The sequence below is a fragment of the Arctopsyche grandis genome, chromosome 5 (assembly GCF_051622035.1).
Source record: "Arctopsyche grandis isolate Sample6627 chromosome 5, ASM5162203v2, whole genome shotgun sequence".
Taxonomy (NCBI): Eukaryota; Metazoa; Arthropoda; class Insecta; order Trichoptera; family Hydropsychidae; genus Arctopsyche; species Arctopsyche grandis.
The window spans coordinates 18,439,567-18,460,370 of NC_135359.1; the positions used below are offsets into that span (position 1 = coordinate 18,439,567).

General features: G+C 35.0%; 3 protein-coding genes across 4 annotated transcripts in view; 2 read left to right on the forward strand and 1 right to left on the reverse strand.

The window, feature by feature from the left end:
* LOC143911673 (uncharacterized) overlaps positions 1–13,102 on the forward strand; it is a 29,382-nt gene extending 16,280 nt beyond the window's left edge. Inside the window, exons 3-5 of one of the 2 annotated variants that reach the window (XM_077430667.1) lie at positions 201–370; positions 457–881; positions 10,583–12,600. In XM_077430667.1, the coding sequence (XP_077286793.1) occupies positions 201–370; positions 457–881; positions 10,583–11,874 (1,887 nt within the window). In that variant the 3' untranslated portion in view covers positions 11,875–12,600. Of the gene's footprint in view, positions 1–200; positions 371–456; positions 882–10,582 lie in introns of both variants that reach the window. The other variant, XM_077430666.1, reaches the window with a different exon arrangement.
* Positions 13,103–14,012: 910 nt separating this feature from the next.
* LOC143911651 (mitochondrial import inner membrane translocase subunit Tim22) lies at positions 14,013–15,341 on the forward strand. The gene is made up of 3 exons (XM_077430631.1): positions 14,013–14,330; positions 14,415–14,678; positions 14,864–15,341. The coding sequence occupies exons 1-3, from the start codon at positions 14,108–14,110 to the stop codon at positions 14,944–14,946; spliced, it is 570 nt and encodes a 189-aa protein (XP_077286757.1). The 5' UTR covers positions 14,013–14,107; the 3' UTR covers positions 14,947–15,341.
* Positions 15,342–16,326: 985 nt separating this feature from the next.
* LOC143912354 (uncharacterized) lies at positions 16,327–19,785 on the reverse strand. The gene is made up of 6 exons (XM_077431637.1): positions 19,588–19,785; positions 18,088–19,508; positions 17,186–18,007; positions 16,827–17,117; positions 16,558–16,736; positions 16,327–16,478 (listed from the first exon to the last, which is right to left on the reverse strand). Exons 1-6 carry the CDS (start codon positions 19,783–19,785, stop codon positions 16,327–16,329), a joined length of 3,063 nt encoding a protein of 1,020 aa, XP_077287763.1.
* Positions 19,786–20,804: the final 1,019 nt, after the last annotated feature.

Consider the following 20,804-nt stretch of genomic DNA (forward strand, 5'->3'; position numbering starts at 1 on the left):
TGCAAAAATTTGTTCTCGATGATTTGACAGCTGAGGCTTTGGGTCAATGGCCTCGTAAACCGGAAAATTTTCCAAGTGGACTTAATGTCGCTTTTTTTATCTTTCTGATAATTGTTAAATTGGAATGCGATTGTCCAACTTGCCTTCGAATATTAACTGTTTTATTTTTTTTTATATTGATTGCATTGTGTTTGGAACAGGTCTCTCCGAAAGGTTTGAAAATAATTCAAAACGTAGACGGTAGAGGCAAAGGTGGACGTGGTAGAGCGCATACTGTGAAACACTTCCTGCCAGCTGATAGTGTTACAGAAGTAGTAGCTAGAGGAGATGCTGTCGTCTGTGTGCTTCTTCTGTATAATCCAGTCACTAGGTATTATATAAAACGTGCATGTCCATATGTTATACAATAACTTGAAAATTTACATTGAATAACATTGAAACTACTTTTGTGTGTAGGTGTCCTCTGCATGCGCACGCTTATCGGTGCGATTCAGAGCAGACAGCTCAAGCACTGTGCGCTCAATTGAGAACAATAGCATCTCTCGGACCGGAAGAAGAAGAGGAAGATGATCCAATTCCTTTGGAAGACTCGCCCGAGCCTATTGAACCGCTTAATCAGCATCCTCAAGCAGAGGCAAGGTTGGCACCGGAACAGGAAGTCGTCGCTGAACGACTGGCGGCCGAACTCAGGAGAAGACTGGCAGGAAGAGAACCGTTACTTTTACCTCCTCGCGATTATGACACTTTGAGAAAAGGACCTGCAGTGCCTGCTCCTGTCACAGCGAGACGTAATGGCAAAGGTGTACTTGGATCTTCAGCTGGATCCAGCGGCATCGGGAGCGACTTGGCTCCTTCGCCAGATCGCCCACACACATCTAGTGGTAAGGATTTCAAATTAACATTCCCTTTTCAAGATTTCAATGTGCGCCATTAGATACATAAAATTCTACTATTAATTAGCTGAATTCTTGCCCTCCTTTAAAACATTTCTCGTAGTAGATAGACTCATCCAATTCAAACTCTTTATTTCTGTTGGTGAATCATCTACCTGTAAAACTCATTATTGAAACATCAATTTTCATAATACCCATTGTGTATTATGTCTGGTCTGGTAACCATTTTTTAAGTAGATCAAGCCACAGCGTAGTGCACTAGTAGAGCTATTGCATACCAGTAGAGAGGTTGTGGGCTTAAGTCCCGGCCAAATACGCTGCTAGCGAGGTGGTTATTAAAAACACAGATCAACCGTCTCCTGTTAGAATTTTCCGATTTTTAATCGGTGTGACGGATAACATAAATCGGTACCCCCCCCTCAGTTTATCGCGAATTCGAGTTCGAATCTTAAATTTATTGAATCTTATAAAATGCTACCTACATATGTACATTTCTCGCAAATTTGTTGTGTATTAATTTTATTGATTGTCCATAGATGTCTTTTTGTATATTATATCGATGGCTTAGTGCACAGATATTGTATGTCCAGTTTTGAATTTGTAACGAATTTTAAGTGGTATACATGTATACAAGTATACAAGGTAATTTATGTGGTATACATAAATAACCTTGAAAGGAAAAACCTGAATCATTCCAGCATCTACAAACTTTAATTCGATACTAGTTAAAAGTGGCCTTACAATATCAGTGCACTAAGCCATCGATATGTCCTATTATGCTTGAATGAGTACTTATGTATTTGTACAAAAATAAAAATCTAGTCATATCTGTCGCATTGGGATAATTCCTGTCATGGCACATATGATATATGCAATAAAAAAAATCGATTCATAAGTTCGTGTGTGGATTTATAAAGTTTATTATGAATGTATGGAAGTAATCTCTATATACATATGTAGTATTAAGTTACCTATAACAATATAAATATAAATTTTGGCGAACTACAGAAAAACTCAACAAGCTTAACTATTTTTATACAATGATTGTTCAAAAAAAAAAGTTAATGAGAGAATTTGAATTGCATGAGCCGAGCCTTTTAAAATATTCATAAGTTTTTTAATGCGCTCATTGTACAAATCGATATGAATATTAGCTATAAGATATTACGTATGAAAAAACTTACGTACGTATATCCATTTAGGAAGTAACGGTGAATCCACTTCTGGCCAGTCGTTTCCAAGTTCGGGTCGCGACCTACAATTGGACCGTCGCGTCGTCAAAATACGTATAAATATGATTTTTTTCGTCTGATCGTTACAAACAATTGGCTCGGTGACCTAGTCGCGAATATGTAGTGTAAATATAATACAAAAAAAAAAACCACATATGTTTAATCTACACGACTTGTAGGATGGTCGAGACCATATTACAGTCCGGCTGTCGTGTACCCAAGACACCCACTCTATATTGTTTTTTCTTGTATCGGATTCATTATCTGGAAGCTACCGAATGTCGAGTTCATATTCGGAATACCAGACAACTAATCAATTACTGATATTGGGTGGTGCACCCGAAAGTTATAGACAAACAGGTTCTTCCTCCATACACTTTTCACACACTGACCTGATTACTGGCTGACTTGCGGCGCCGAATTCTTCGGCAACTATTCATGTTTTTGGGCCGCAATGACCGGTTATTATCGACGATTTCGTACGTCGTGACCGATGCCGGTGGTTTATTATTTTTTTAACATATTAATTTCATTATATATATATGCACAATTTTGCTATCTTGCATAACACTAGTAGGTTATTCGCGTTCGTGCTAATAACCTGCCATTTTCTCCAAAGCATGCATTTCGTATTCCCTGTCTGTGTTCGTTTGATGATTGATAGTTGTTAGAATTTTCATTTCAACCGATTCTGTTCATTGTGTAATTGAGTTTCACCCCTCGAACTTGAGCTTGCTCATGCGATAAATTTCTGTTAACCGATTGCACATATGACTAACTACTTCCCGGTTATATGTATGTAATTACATACATATACATATGTACTATTGCTCAAAATATTACGTATTATTTTAGTTCCTTGTATTGTGTATAGTTTTTTTAATACGAATATTTCAGAATAAGATAACTAAAATAACATAAAAAGTCTAATTAAGTAAGTACGTATATGTATTTTTTATACATGACTACATATCAATATATATATATATATAAATATATATATATATATATATATATATATATATATATATATATATATATATATGTACATACATATAAATATAGATATATATATGTATTTATGTACATTGTAGATATGTACAGCCGTGAACAAACATATAGGAAAAAAATATTTTACCGTCGAAGAAAATTTGGTATTTCATTCCCTTTTCACTTCTTAGCCTAATTCATTTTTGGGATTTATTAAGACAGTTAAAATTAGATAAAAATTCTATTATATTCTTATTATATTCCTGTTTTTGATATTATATTCCTGTTTTTGATCGATTATTTTATAGAACCAATATCACTGTACCTTTTTAATCTCGTTTGTACCACTTGTCACGTTATTTTAGTTGTTTTGAAATTTTTATCTTTCTCGACCCTTGAAAATGTATTAAAATAATCTGAGCTCCATTTTCCTCACTCGACTCCCGTATTTTTGGCATTCTTTATTTAAGGAAAAAATAGCAGAAACGGGAGCAATAAGAACAACGCGACGAAACCACTACTCTTAAAATACTGATTTGCGTAAAAAGGACGATTTCGTATTTTTTTTAAATAATAAGCAACCCAAAAAAGAGAAAGTAGGGTTAAACAATAGAAGAATTTCTAGTAAGACGCAATGAATCTGCTCTTTCAAATTCCTAAGTATTTTCGGTAAAAAGCATTTATTTACAGTGGCGTAATACATTTGTCCACGGTTGTATAACACCGTATATTGAGTCAATACCTTAAATTCTAAAATTTTACTCAATTTTTCCTTCGTAGAAGTTGTGTATAGTTCATTAGACGATATTTTATAGGAATACATATTTTAATGCCTTTTAGAATTTGAGTGATAACTTTTTTTAAAGAAAATCTTTTCCCATTTTTTTCTATTGAAAATTTAACTATTAAAAATCTCTTTCAAAACTTTACTTATCCAATTACATACTTTTTCAATATTTTTATATGAAAATATCAGTATAAGAACTATGATTACTATAAGGCAGATCTTTAATAACACTATTATTCGCTTTCATATCTTCAAAAATAGCACAGGTGAATTTTAATAATTACCTTATAATCAGAATGATTCAAGACCAAGAAAAACTTTGCATAAAAAGAGATAAATATTAACGGATATAGTAGTAGTAGCAGTTGTGTTCGACGTGCAGAAAATCTCATACATATTAATACACTCGCCTGTAAAATGATTGTTATTAATAATTCATTAAGCGTTACGCAAATCACTATCATAATAATTCAGGCACCGTTGATCAAGCACGGTGAGGTCACGACTATCTGGCCAATTCGAAAGGAAAATTCAACATTTCTTGCGCTAAATAGCGACAAAATTGTGCATGAATTTGCACATGACACGCCCAATTCAATCAAGCCATTCATCTGAACTTTTCATATCGCCTTTGATCACATTATATCATGTGGTTTGTTTTAAGAGATGACGGTACACAGAATAGCAAAATTTGCGTGTAAATACTGACTAACATTGCGATAACGAGTTCTTTATATGTTAAAGTTGAAAGTTGAGGAGAAATAAAAAAAATGCATGTTATATACGCATGTACATACGTGTGATTTCGAGGACACCAAGATTTCCATGGTGCCATCAACATTCCTATCTTTAACAAAAAAAAAAAAAACTACTCAACAACACAATGATGTCGTATACGTAGTCTTATGTATGTATATGGAAGCTTTTTTTCTATTTGCCCTCCACTCACTTTTTTCTCCTTCAATTGACAACCTGTGGTTTTTGAACAATGATTATTTTAGAAACTTCACCTTTCGAAAAATCTAGCTTTATAGGGAATCGTCTTTCATATCAATTAGAGAAACTGGGAAAGTTTTATCGATGATCTTGGTCACAGTGTCTAATCCTAGCATGTAAAAGACAACTCTCTCTATTACTATCTAGCTCAAGCTTTTAGTGTGCATGTATAATGAGAATTAGTATGTTTCCTTCCAATAAAATTTCAATATTTTCCTTGTGGAATTCTATAAACAGTGCTAATGATACTAATAAAAAATCCATATCTTGGTTCGAAAATGCGTAAATATTTTTAGCGAAGTAAAAACGTGCATAAATCTATTATCACTTTTAGCCTCGTAGACTTTCCTTCTATGAAAATAGTATTTCATAAATACTATGTACATATGTCCCCCATAGTATTTTCAAAATACTATAGAGGACCTCAAAACCGCCACTTCTAATCCCCTGACTGAACGAAAAGGTTCTCACCGACTGTTTTGAATTGTCTTTTTTTCAAGGTGTGCTGAGGCACTCTTTGATGCAAAAGAAGTTTGTATGGGTTTTTACCTGTTCCAGACAGACCCTTTTACTCAGATTACGTATCATGTCTCAAGAAATTTGGACGCATGTTACAGAATATAATTTACAGGTGTAATTGCATGCTTCTCAATATCTGACGCGCTGACTGCATACATAAATATATAGACAAAATGCCAACATCAATATTAAATCACTACCATAAATAAATATAAAACTTGTTCGTATTTATATTCCGCTAATGATACACGTATACATCTGCAAGGTCTTCGATACCTGTATGTATCCACTGCAAAATAATCGAAATAGTTAAACCGCATATGTTTATAGGAGTGCACATGCAAGTTTTGCAGCACAGCTTTCTCTCCCTGTAAACTTTCTCGGCCAATATTTTGACACTGATTCCCCGCGAAAGATCAACAATGTCACGTGTTTCGCACACATTCCGACAAAACTATTCAACACGTCGAATGAACAAACGAAACACATTTTATGCCCATAGGCCATTTTGGTCTTAAGCGGCTCGTGATTCTGCGGCGAGCGTGGATGATTCGTCCGATTGCGAAACCGAATTGAATGCAGTGTCTTATTCAAATGTTCGTTGCGTTTCGAAACTTGAATGTCGTTTGCATTGTGTCTTGAGTCGGCACGTAGGTATTTAATCGTCGGGACTTTTTACGTTTTGGCCTTTCAAAGGCGCAATAAAACAAGGCGTGTAAAGTCTTCGTTCGATCCGCCTCTGAATCGTTGCTGAAATCAACCCACGAGACGATGACAAAATTTCCATGAATTTTCATCGTGTTTTACCCGATTGCTGTAACTGCAGCTTCTCTGTACAAGTTTCATATATCATGAGTCATCGATGCAAATAATTGCCAGAATCCTCCAAAAATATCTTGGAAATAACAATGAATTTATTATCTTCATAAAACAGAAAGAATATGAATAAAAGAAATATAGAATAAGACTAAAATATAAAAAGAAAGATAAAAGGAGAGACAAACCAAAAATTGGCATTAAAGAAAATTAAATAGCTACCATATATATGTATTTATGTAGTAGAGCTCGAATATCCTCTAGGACTCATTTCTAAAATATTTAACCGACAATTTGTTATTTTCCTCAATTAAATTGAATCATACACATGCATATAGTGATTTAATTCCTTCACCGCAAAACTGATTTTTTAAATGCATCTAAAATAAGGCGACCATTCATACTGATTTAACTAGGACAGTACTTGTGTTTTGGGTATCTGTCCTGGTAAGTCGTGAGATAAAACCTATACACCTTTTTATGTAATAGAGATTTTGTATATAATAGATGGATAAATATACAAATTCTTCGGCGAAAATGATGTATCCTACAAAAATATTTGCAAATTAGTCAAATATTGTTTCCATTAATCAGGAAAAATTGCACCAGCCGAAGGATTTTTTTCTTTGATAAACAATATATAGTTCAGCGATAGAACGAAATTGAATGTTTAAACCTTAAAATGTTTGCACTTATGTAGTACAATTTTAACCAGTTTTGTGAAGAGCATTCTAGAAAATGAATTCATTTTATCATAAATGTGCGTCCACGATTCTTCAATCTTCGTTTTAAAGTATTTAGAAATATGTTTTTGGAAAAAAATGTCCTGGTTTTGGATTTGGAAAAAATGATTCTCTAACAGCTTACCTTTGGATAAATGTGGCACGTAATATCAGATAGTTTGAAAATAAATTTTTGTTCATTATTTTGCAAGTTTATAATGTACTTTTAGAAGGTGTATAGTTTATCATAATACAATTTATCTTAAAAGTTAATTATTATATTCCTTGTCGTTGATGTGTATTAGATCACTTTGTGAATATGTTTATTTATATCAATGATAAAACCTACCTCTTCATATTATCTCTAGTTTTTCCAAAACAAAAAAAAACCCAAATGTCACGACAGGGTGCTTACCATTCATTTCTCAGGATAAAACTCATTCAAACCAGTCTAGACTGGTTTGTGAACAACAAAAAAGAAAAGGAACAAATCCTTTCAATTCCGTCTATCTCATATATATGTACATATTTCTATTCATTCAAATCAACATACATATGTATGATAATGCATGTACATTCATATCTGTGTGCTTGCAAATGACAATGTAGATAGGTACTTAAGGTCACCACAGCCCGAGTGAAATGTCATCATTAAAAGGTTGATCGATGGTTCGTCAGGCGCCATGTCTCCAGTGCACCTCAGGAGCACGCGCGCACCATCGGTCTAATGGCCGTTGCTTCGAACAATGGTGTGAATGGCTCCATAGTCGTTAAGGTGCTGTGAGAAAATCGATGGATAGTTTTCCTTTTGTGCGACTGACTGGTAATGTTATTGTTGCGTGTGCCTCGTCTCTCCAGCGAAGCTGCCTGGGTTTATTGCACGTACTCCAGAACAACTGCACACACATCCACATTGATTATTCTCGTGAGCTACCTCTACCCATGAAATGGTAGATTTAATCTCACATTTGTATTCTAGACGTCGATGGTACTGTTTTGTAAACGCTCACACATACACACGCGTGTCTCGTGGGTATCACGATTCCGTGCGCTTCGTTCGAATGGTATTGCCCACATCGACTCCAAGATCCCACGTAGATTTTTCATTTGTTATCTTAATTATTATTGGGATTAGTGATTTTCTTACAGCTTAATCTCTCTCATTATAAATTACCTTAGATCAAGATGAGTCCTAATAGTTCATTTTTAAGTCAACTAGTCCAATCAGGACGTTCGACTGATCCAATCACTGTAAAACGTACAATACTTCCACTAGTGTAATACAAAAGCATTCGATACGAATTATTTTATTCATATGGTCATAGTTACATTAGCATTTCTCCGACACCATAATTTTTAATTAAAATGTCTGTCTACACTAGGGTTTCTGATTTCCCGGACTTTTTCAATTCCCGGGACACGGAATAGAGCTCGGGATCGTTCCCGAGATTCCCGAGATCCCGTGACAATATTTAAAAAAAAAGTAAACAATATACATATATTATTAACTGGAAGAAATGTAATAATAATAATAAATTTATTTGAAATAACTTCTTAATAATGCCATTTCTAGATTTGGCACAAATATTTCCAGCAATGGAAAAAACTCTTTCAATTTTGGTCGAAATTTATTTTATTGTTAAAATGACGATTTAATTTAATTATATGCTTTTTTCTGTATATAAGTTGAGACTGTTTTTATTTACGTTATTTAGTAGTTTTGTCTTTGATTACTCCTTATATAAGTAATTCTTCATTCATCGTCAAACACACAATCGTCTTATCTTTGTCAGAATCTAAAAAAGTTTCTTCCACTGTGGAATCGCAATACAAGAAGGATACACTACATAATAGTTTCATTGTAGGATATATGTATTCGTCTTTATTAACGCATTTAAAGACCGTTTTAATTGAAATATTTTTCCCAGGATTTGAGATAAGAAATCCCGAGACACGGGACATCAAAAATTCTGTGAGTTCCCGGGAATTTCTGTCCCGGGTCGACTCGGGCAGAAACCCTAATCTACATCCGGTTTAGTTGTTTAGTGGAATATTTAATTATATTGTAGAACTCGACCCATATACCTGTATATACATATGTATGTAGCTGATCTCAACTAAATTACTTTTTGAAAGCTTTTCTTTCATTTCATACCACGATCTTATGTTTATTTGTTTGGTTTGGGAAAACTTATTGTCAGTGATGAACGTGCATGCTCTCGCAAAGGAAAAGTGTTAAATTTTACAATGTGTCAACCGCAAAAAATGAATAAAAAGTGTATTTTAAGTTACGGTAAACCGAAACCGTTTCGCTCACGGCGCTCATTTCGTTCAAACAAAACTGTCAAATTCGAAAGAAAAGAAAGGAAAAAAGAGGAAGAGATAAGACGTGCCAGAGGCGACCAGCTACAAACAATTCTCAGTGTCATTGACACAAGCCAACGAGCAAATAAAACAAACGGTGCCTGTCGCAGTCAAGCTGAATGTGTGAACAAGGTTACTGGTGTCCCAGAAAATGATAAAAAAAATGTGCATTTTTAGACAAGAGCAGTGGCATTATCGAGTTAGCGTGATCTTGTCGCTTTATCTACCATTGCGTTCACACACTTTTCAACTGATTCAATTCGGCTCGATTAGCCCAATTTCCATCTCGATGATGTTTCGGCTCCCTTTTATTCAACACAAAAGTAAGTTTTGTATACTGAACGAGTGGAAACTGTTTCGAATACGCATGACTTGCCCGTTGTCTCGATCACGTTTCGATCTCTTGCTTCCTCATACCATTGTGTGAACGAGTTTTTTTTGTTGTCGGAACTTTTTAAACGGTGAATGACGTATAGAATAATATGTTGCATTGAGTGTTTAAAGGCTACGAACGTTTCAATTGCTGCTTTTTTGCTTCTCGATGAAAGCTCTTTATCACTCTTGACTTTCCCAGATGTGCGATGTTAAGTGACAAATTAAATTCTTATTGTGGTATCGATGGAGCTAAATGGAACGACTGAGTTTGAAGCACAGTCTGAATATTTTTGATTATACATGCATGTATGTACATACATGGATATTAAACAAACACACATCTTGATTTCTCTCTAGGATTTTCCCAAAATCAAAACGGTGAAATCGTTTGAACTTAAATCTCATTCTGGCAAGGTCGTAAATTGCATCAGTGACGTTTTCCATTATGTTCAATTCGTAAGCAAAACAAGGAAACATTTACAAACTAACTCAATGCTACTTCGATTTCTCTGTCTTGCATATGTATGTACGTATGTCTCTATTTATACAACAGAAAATCAAACATACTAATATTATATAAGTGAGATTATGTACATAATAGATATAACGTAATGCATCAAGTATGCCTTTTACATGATTGAACCCCTTAATAATTGATTACGATATGTTTTATTTACTTATATAAATCGATGCTTCCGATGATGTCATTGATTTCGTGTAACGTGTTAAAGGTTAAGTATTACGAAAGACGTCTTGCATAACGTGCAATCAACACGGAAAGTTTAGATAAAACGACTAACAAATGCCAATGAAATGAAACTTTAGGTCAACGGTTCGTTTCCGTTTTGTTTAACCATATAATAAATTCAAATATTTTACTTTTTACAGAGGAGGATTGGACAGAGAGTACCGCTTACATGCTGCATGAAGGATATGATGTTTCAGCACGTCGAGCTCGTTCTCCATCTCCCATCAAGCAAAACCCGAGACCTTCAGCCAGTGCTGATCGTCCCATAATGAGAGCACCTCGTGGACAGAACCACTCCGTTGGCTCTGTCTCTCCAAAAGACAGGTTCAACGTAGCGAAAGAAAAATTCATGAATCTTGAGAGAGAGAAAACCGATGATTCAGACAAACGGGCTCAGGTGAGGCGGAATTTGGACAACATCCTCTCTCGCGGACCAAAAACACCAACAGAGCTCCAGGCGAATAGCAGATCGAATCCAAAGTGGCCATCGGATGAAGAAGATGCAGTATTGGAACGCAGAGCGGAAATGCCTAGAATCGTACCGAGAAATGAGAGCAGGGAAAGAAATGTCAGAGAACCTAGGGATGAACGAGAATATCGATTCCAAAGAGAACCTAAGGATTATAGAGATCGACAAATTCGTGATCCAAGAGAGTATCGCGATGTGAGAGGTGCTCGGGAAATTAAAGAACCACTTAACATGAGGGAGTTGAAAGACGTCCAGCCTATAAGAGACGCCAGAGATTTTAGAGACTATCGCGATAGTGATGTGCGTAATTACAAAGATCCTAAATTGCAAAGGGACACTCGATATGAACGGGATTATAAAGATAGAGAGTTCCGTGATCCGAGAGATTACAAAGAAACAAAGGATCCTAAACATTTACGCGAACTTCGCGAAATCGACGATTTCCGCAACGCACGACATAATAACGAAGAGGTGAGACACTCGAGGGAGAGAACGCCCCAGTTGGAGCAAAGGTATTTCGAGTACAGAGGAGAAAGGAACGACAAGTATTTCGACAATCGTTACAAACAAGAGTCTCGCAGCGACGACGAGGGCGTAGAAAGCGAAAAGCAATTCGAAGAGATACGCTATGTTCCTCATGTAGAAGTACCTCGCAGAAGAGAGCCAGAGCCGAGGATCAACAAAGTTGAACCAACTAAGAAAGACGGTAGAATCGAACTATTGGAAGAAAGACAGAGGCAAATGGAATCAAAAAGGATCTTGAGGCCGGCAGACCTTGAAGATCGATATGAAAGAAATTTGGAGATTCAGAGGAGATCACATATGGACAATAGAGATTGGGATGTACTCCGAAGGTCTTATGCAGAAGCCGAAAGACCCAGAAGGGATGGACGAGCAAGGCATAGCTATGCAGAGCCCGTAGCTCGTACCAGAGTGGGAATGGCCACTGTAGCGCCATTTTAATAGCTTAAATTCTTCTTTAAACCTCTAATCAAAACGATAAAGTGTACAAATCACGTAAGATGTGCCTTATTTTAAATTCAACGCGTGATCATATGAACAACGACCCAAAGTGCCAGATGAATCTGCGACTATATTGATTACTTTATTCAATTTTTACTCAATTATTTTATAAATGGATTTAATTTGTATATATTTAATATAGTTTTTAATTAAAATTTAACCATTAATTCTTATTGGGAATGAATTGACAAATGTTTTAGAAGTCGTATGTTTATGAAATCCAATGCGTGCTCTGTTGTCTACTGAGTCTAGACGACCCCAGAACTGGTAGGCTTTGAAGGAAGCCATCTTCGAAGTGGTTAACTGGGTTACATCAAAATATTTATTGCCTGCTATCATGAAATTTATCAACCGGTTAGTGTGCCGTCGAGACGTCAGGTGGGTCGACCCAATGCTCGGTCTGTTGACGAAAAACATGTAATTGCCACCTGTTTATCACGTTAGAAATCTGTCTGTTTGTTTTGCACCGAAAACAGTTATAATTGTAGGAAATTAGTCGGCGACTGTTTCAGCCTAGCCGAAAAGTAGTGAAAGTCTGCTGAAGCGGATCTGAGATGACGATACGATGACCTCTAATTCAATGTCCTCCAACCGGAATATGACAACTTGGGGGTGCCTCTGGCGCTGTGAAAGTGCGGATACATTTTTTGCGCGAGTTCAAAAACTAAAAAATAGCATTTGAAAAAAATCAATCTACTGTTATAATGTCATCGAACAGTTTCATTATTAAATACTATTAAAATCCAACCGTTAGATTTTTCATTCGTGTCAAGCAAACCCGTTCCAATTGACACAATATTTGACACTAAAGATTAATAAAATATTATCAGATTTTGACATCAAATATGTGTTTGTTTCGCAAAAGAAAAACAGACCTCGTTTATCATCCCACAAATATTTCATCATGGCTTATGAATTCCGTTTATGGAGGTATGAAAATGATTAATGTGAAAAATGAATTACGATATGTCATATATATTTTTAAATTATTAAAATAAAATTGGAGAATTATTTTTTATATCATTGATAACATAATTGACAATTATATACAGAATAACTTTAAATTAAAATAATATTATATATGTATGTATATGCCATATGAGTATTTGTATAAATTTTATTATATTTATTTCAAAATTGTATTTTTGATATGAATGTATAAATTTTTAAATAAAAATGTAAATAAAACATTGCTATCTTTTATTCCTAAAATCCATAGCTAGAAATTGTACCTCTTTCAAGATTTGGAATTTGTTTTTTTTTATTTGTACATTGAGGCCATACATATAATATTTATTTATTACAATTTTTCCGTAGCGACAATACAGAGAAGTTCCATGTCGTTACTATAACTAAAAAAAAAAACAGAACGGTGACAACGAAAAGAAAATAAAAAGAAAAAAAAAACAAAATTAACATCAATAAGAAAACATTAATATATAAATATGTATTGCTAAATAAAAATAATAAAAAGCTTTATAAAATATTTATTTATTAATACAAGAAATATCATGTGGATCAATTTGATCTATAATATTTAGCTATTAAGATTTCAAATTTATTCAAAACTTCATCATAAGCTGCTCTCAATAATGTTAAGGTGAATGTAAAAACGGCGCACAAAAATCCAAATAGCCTATTGTAAATTTTAGCTGCTTAGTAATATAAATAATTTTAATGTAAAAGTATGGTAAACGGATTATTGCGCAAATTACGATCACGTGTACGACAATCGTTGCCACAAAAATCGCGAATCCGGAATATCTGGCACTCGAGTTCTCGTTAGTACAATATTTCACGTGATTGATGGAGTTTTTGGGTGCCCGATGTTCTGTGATCGAGCTTTTAGTGACGTGCGATAGATCGCTTTTTGCGGAATAATCACGGAAACAAAAGTATTTAATATAATGAACAGGTATGTTACCGAGAGTTAACGATCACAAATCTTAAAGAATAACTTACTTTTGTATTTTCAAATATCAAAATTTCTATGAAATTTGAAAGCATCTAAATTCAGTGATAATCAGAACTGATGTCAATTAGATGCTCATTTGATGATTTTGAATATCCAATATTATATTGCATACATGGCAGTAAAATATTTTGTTACGGCCAAAAGATTTATAGCACACTGAAATGTCAAACGAAAAGGTAAGCAAGACATAACCTCAAAATGGGTTATGCAAAGATAGTTCCTGACGAAATTAAAGCCTTCTTGGAAAAAAATGATTGGGATGCCCTCGGAAAATATTTGGTATCAAATCATGAAAGATATAGAGAAAATATTATCATCCCACGCACATTTGGACCACCCATGATTAAATCCAATGAAGAGAAAATGATTGAAGCTGCTGTTGAGAGTTGCCCTTTCAAAGCATTCATGAGCTGTGTTATAGGTATGATGATTTCAATTTTATTTTAATATTGACCAAAATATCGAAAGAAAACATGAATAATATCGATTAATATGAATATTTTAGGATATGGTCTGGGAGCTGCCCTCGGCTTGTTCACGTCTTCGGTGAATCCTAATGTAGTAGATCCTGGTCTTGGCAAACAACAAACTGCAAGGGAAATTTTTCGCGAAATGAAAGGCACAACACTGGGCTATGCGAAAAATTTTGCTGTGATTGGTGCTGTTTTTGCTGTAATCGAATGTTCCATTGAATCAGCTAGAGCGAAGTCAGATTGGAAAAATGGTACCTATGCAGGAGGAGTCACGGGTGGTTTGATAGGATTGAGAGGTAATTAATCAGATATAAACTTTGTAGTGTTAAGATTTTACAATTAAATCAATTCATAGAGATGGCGCTTTTATTACATCTTAATATATCAAAAATTTTCTATCCTACTAAAGTTTGCCAAAACATTTATGTACATATACATATATTTTGACTTGGTCTTACCGTTGTATATGTATTGTTTCTAGCTGGAGTACGAGCTGGATTGATCGGAGCTGCAGGATTTGCAGCTTTTTCAACAGCAATTGACTATTACATGAGAAGTCGTTGATTAGTATTTATTTGTACGTTGATTATTGTTTATTAAGAAAATGCTGTTATTAGTTTTATTGAAAACTTCATAGACATAATTTAATCGACTTGAAGACTAGATGTACATATGTTATGTATGGGTATTATTAATATAAAAATGCAAATATTATTAGATCCTCTTTTATTCTACCTGTGTTAGGCTATTTTAAAATAAAAAGAACTATTTTTATTATACATTTATTTTCATAAAAATATTGCAACGGCCACATAATATTGCACTAAAATATAGTGAATTTTTTCAAATTATATCTATAATGCATACAAAAAAGAACATATTGATTCCAAACATACCTCAGATGTACAAACTCGTTAACCACCATTCATTTTTTCAATATTAAAATAAATAATATCACTAAAATATAATACACTTATGATTAAATTAAGTTTAAAAAATCCAGGTACCAAAAGTTAAGTCATAAAAGCTCATCTAAAATTCTTCATATGCCTTTTTAGTTCCAAATTATGATAAATATCAATAAAAGAAAAGAACACATCACTGATTTCATATTTGGCTTAAGAAATTACATGCTTATTTTACCAAGTAACTGCACAAATAAATTTCATCTTCATTCACAACTAAATTTAAAGATTAATATTGCATTTTTCCCTTTTAGTTTGGTACTTGACATAATTATAATGTAATACTTAATTGCAATGCCAAAAAAAGTTTCTTCCGATAACTTAGTAATTTTCAAAATTCTATATACATTTTTAATGTTCAAATTTATTGATTATATCTATATATATATATTAAATAGTTTTGATCCCCTTTTTGATTTGACCATCACCAAGTAGTTTTAAAGCAACTGTTATAACCACTTTGATTTTTTCGTGTTTTTATATTTACATAACAATTTCAATTACAGAACAGACTTTTTTGCGGAAAATGAAACCCTAAACCAAATCCCTGTTGTGTAGGTACTTACTTTACATAAATCTTTATTAGTTATGTACAATAAAAGTTTAAGAATAAAACTTTCTTTACATAAGAAGAATTAAATAATAACACTTACATATGTATAGTATAATTGCACGAGATTTCATCACCATGTAATAATTGTGATTTAATATTGTGCCATGGTCATAGGACATATACAAAAATATTCTACATTATGTGTATCATAAAATAGGATTTCTCTCTTAGATTTTAAAATACATTGGCGAAAAATATTGCACGACATTTCACAAACTTTTAAGAAAAATTTAAATTACTATATCTAAAATTCTTACTCATATTTTGATAAAGTTTTCTAAATTTAGAATATACATACATACACATACGTATTTATTTAAGAGGTCTGAAAAAATAGTTTTATAGATCTTTTGATACGAATTCTTTTTATGGCAAATATCCTAACGAATCGGCAAGAGCAGCAGATGGTCCACGATATAATCCTCTGTGAGCACTTAGCAACCGTCCATCAGAGAATAGTTTAGGTCCTTCCATACCCTTGTGTGTTATTAACGCCTCCTTAGAACTGAAATTTGCCACTGAAATAAAAAAAAATAGTTAAAACTTCAACAAAATGTAAATGATTATGGTATTCAAGCTTATAGACTATAAACGTACATGATCTTCTGATGGAGCTTTTTCTGCCGTAGGTTTGTCCCAATCCCGTCTGTGACATAAAAAGGTCATAATCAAGTGCCAAGTTGTCCGAGCTGTAACTTTTCCTATCACTTCTACTGAATCCCATTCCAGTTCTACCAATATCTGTCACACAACTCATTCTTTCAAATGTATCAAACCTATAAATAAATTCAACAGTTGTAAATGAATAAATGTGTAAAGTTGTAAATTCAACATAAATAGCTAAATATCTATGTAGATTGTTTTACCTAGAGCTTCGATGATTCAAGTAATCCAGTCCAGATGCTCTATGGTCGACTACAGAACGAGACTTTGACCTGAAAGGCTCGTAGTAGAGAGAGTCAAGAGTGGCAGGCCCAGGAGCACTTCGACGTCGTGGAGAACGCCGTGTTCTACCGGCAGCAACAGCAGTAGCACAAGCTGCACCTTCGGTGTGACAATAACACTTATCACTGTCTGCACAACTCTCCGTGTCGCATCCACAGCAGCTGTAACAACGGTTCCATTCAACCCCACTATAATCGCAACATTTGTCATTCCTATAAAGGCAATTATTGTTTAATTCAATGGAGACATAACGAAATGGTGTCCATTCAAAAGACTTTACCTGGAACAGCAGTTGTCGCGTTCGTTCGCCGGAGGAGGTTGTTGGCGTTGACGTGTTCTGGCAGCACAATAACACCTATCAGCACAACTTTCCGATTCGCATTCGGAACATGAAACATATCCACTCGAACTGTTTCTGTTCTGACAGCCCATCTTCCTGCTTAGCGTTAAAAAGTCGGAATCTTCCGACGTGCTTATCCTTTCGAGCGCTTTATTTTTACCGTGACGTTTTGAATGCTTATTGCTCTGATTTATTACATCTGATCGTTTGGAATTCCTTCGTCGCACGCTTTGCCTTTTTGGAACAGGTGTCGTATCTTCTTTCGGATGGAATTGTCTTAAATCATAACTCGACGTGGAAACAGAACTTTCAGAAGTTACAATCAACTTTTTGTTAGTACTGATCTTTGGCATTTCGAAAGGATTAACATTTCTATTGCGTTTTCTATCTCCCAAATTGAGCAATTTACTTTTCAATATGTCTTTTCCGAATGGTTTTCTGAACACCAGCTTCAACCCTCTGGCGCCGATTAGCATTTTTTTGCGTTTATTTTGAACCGAGCTGTTTCTTCTGAGCAACTTCTTCTTTTGCCTTCTCATAATTGCCTTGCTATGCTGAAAGAGCTCGTCCTTAGTCAAAGTGACGGCCAGCTTGAGCAGGAACTCTTTATAAATGGGTTTGAGGTCGTTAAAAGACATGCCTTCGGAATCAATGATTGCACCAAGAATGTCATCCATACTATGTAAATCTTCTTGTACGCGAAATTCATTGAACAATTCACTGAAACCCAAAGGTGAGCCACCTCCTTTTTTCCCATTGTTCCTGTAAATTGAATGACAATAAGCAAAATAAGAATTTTAGGTGAAATAAAAAGAAGATATTTTGCAATATATTCAACTTACCTTTGACCGGTAGATTTATAGCGACTCAATCCACTTGCATTTAGAAAACTGCCTGACCTAGGAATAGCAACTTTCGTTAAAATGTCGCCGGGCTCTCCAGAGTTTCTCATGCTATGACTTCTTCTCAACGGTTCTGTGGAACTTTTATTTGCAACTTGTATCTTCTCTTCCATTATGGGACCTTCACGTTTCGGTTTGACCGGTACTGGAGGAGGTAAAGCTGAAGGTCTAGGTATATCTTTGCTCTTTTCTAAACTTGAAAACATTTCAATCTTTTCGGAAACTTTACTGCGAACAGATGATTCTTTGCTGCTGTTTGAATTTTTATTGTGTTGCTTGTTCAAGAACTCCATGGATTCGTTATAAATAGCTTTAGGTGTGTTGCTGTTGTTGTCTTTTTCTGAAGCCGTATCGACATTTTTTATTGTTGCCAATTTGGCTTTTACCTGTTCAATTCCTATCCTCCTATTAGGTGGGGGTGGTGGTGGAGGACTTAGTGGTTCTGGTGCTTCTGGTGCTTCTGGTGCCCTTCTATTTTTAACGGATTTAGGTTTGTTTATAGAACCTTCATGACGTGAAGACATCCTTGTATCACTGTCTACACTAGCTGATGAAGGTGCTCTTTTTCTTCTCGGAGGCCTAACAGGAGCGCTGCTGGCTATGCTCGGACCAGTAATACCGCCTTTAACTTTTGGCACTCTACTCATGTGTGCCATCAAAGACTTATACAAAGTTGCAGCTATAACAATAGCATCTTCAGATGTCTGACAAATGAAACCATGACACTCTAACTGTTTAGCAACTCCTATTTTCCGCATAACAACCGTGAAAAGCGGAGAATGCGTGTTAACATCCCTTCCAAGAATGTACTTCTTTTCAGCCGGTTCTACCGCTTTGAAAAGAGCTTGCTTGTCTATATTGTCCGGATCGGTTATTAGAGGCAAAAACGCATACTGTATAACATTCTTGTCTTCTTCTGATGGCTGCAATACAAATTTAACAGCCGACCAAACTGCTATCGTCGGAAATGGATTCAACTGTTCAAGATCACCGCGTGAGCCGCGATGTCGCACATGCAAACCAGCTCGAGATATGTCTAAACGGGCTGCTAGTTCTGGAGCACCATGGTTAGTATTCGCTGGTCTAGTTTTACGATAAGCTATATACAATTTAGCTAGTGGTGCTTGCAGACCTGCAAGACTGGTCACTTTTCGAGGGAGGGGTGTGGATCCTAAATAGTCTACGCTGAATGAGTGAGCACCTGGAGCGGCACTGTCAGTCTCCAGGGCGAGCTCACTAAACATACGTTCTATGTTGGCCTGGACTAAATTTCCATCAGATGGTCCTATACTACTAGCTCGTGAACCTGCCGCTTGACTCAATCCTCCTGGTCCATCTAATCTACCGGAAATTGACGGAGCCTGAAACACAAATCATTTATTGAATTCTTTGGTTCAGAATAATCTCTTCTAGACTTAAGCATTCAGTTTTAATACAAACTTTAGATCTGATTGTATTGCTGGCAACACTGGGAGGTCTCGTATGATTTGAATTTCCCACATATGACTGACTCATGATGCTTCTTTCTTCGTCGAACATACTGTCGATGCGTTGCTTGTAGAGAGAAGCTGAAGATACACTCTCCCTACCTGAAAGTCTGAAACCTCCTGCCGACCTGAGACTTCCTCTCTCACACATCACCATCTGAAATTGACGTTTTTCTACTTTTAAGATCTTGTTTTCTTTCTATCAATTAATTTGAATTATCATCGCGTTGCATACATAATTACCTTCGAGTTCAATTTCGGCGACTCCTCATAGCACATTTAATTCTTTCGTTTGTTTCACGCCTCGTTGATATACCTACTGCCAATCTGAAACGAAATTCGTTGTTCGTTATTAATACATGGTTATTACAAACGCGAAATAATTGGAGTGTTCTGTGTGGGTGATTTGAGTGTGTTATGCCACGAATGTGTTGCATTATGTGGTGATGCGAAATATTTGGTTAGTGCGTCGTTGTTATTATTTTTAATTGATGATGCGCCATGTTTTGCGTCTGTCCATTCGACTTTCATGTAAAAGTCGACTCGAATATGTAATTCGAAATTATTGTGAATTTAAAGCAATTATTGAAAACGAGCATAAGAATACGCGTAAGCGATCGAGATGTACTACAAGTGGTTCAGGTTTTCCGAGCACTGGCCTAATTATAAGCCAATCATTACCAGTGCCGATGCAATCGACGAGAAATCTTCTCCGTTGAGATCTACTCACTTCACTTCATCTCGAGTCAACTTCATTGTTCCTTAAATAAACACATCAATCTGTCGCAAAAATGATTTTACCTTTTGTCTATGTAAAAACATCAAAAATCTAACGCAGATTGCTAAGATTGCAAATAAAGTATTAAAATTTAACGATTTTATTTTTGGAATTCTAAAATTCGAGGTCTCAGGATCATTTTTTTATTAATAACATGCATTCTAAATGTTCACATTCTGTTTCAATCACATTAGGAAGCAAACAATCTTGAAAAAATCTTTTAGATTTTACTTGTAGTATGAATCATAGATTAATCGAATATATTACAGTCAATAGAATATTTTCTTTTGAAATTATTTAGTGAATATTACAATGCTTTTTTTTTCGGATTATTGCTTATGAACAAATTAGCATACTAACTCTTCCTACAGATAATCTGAAACCTCTCGAAA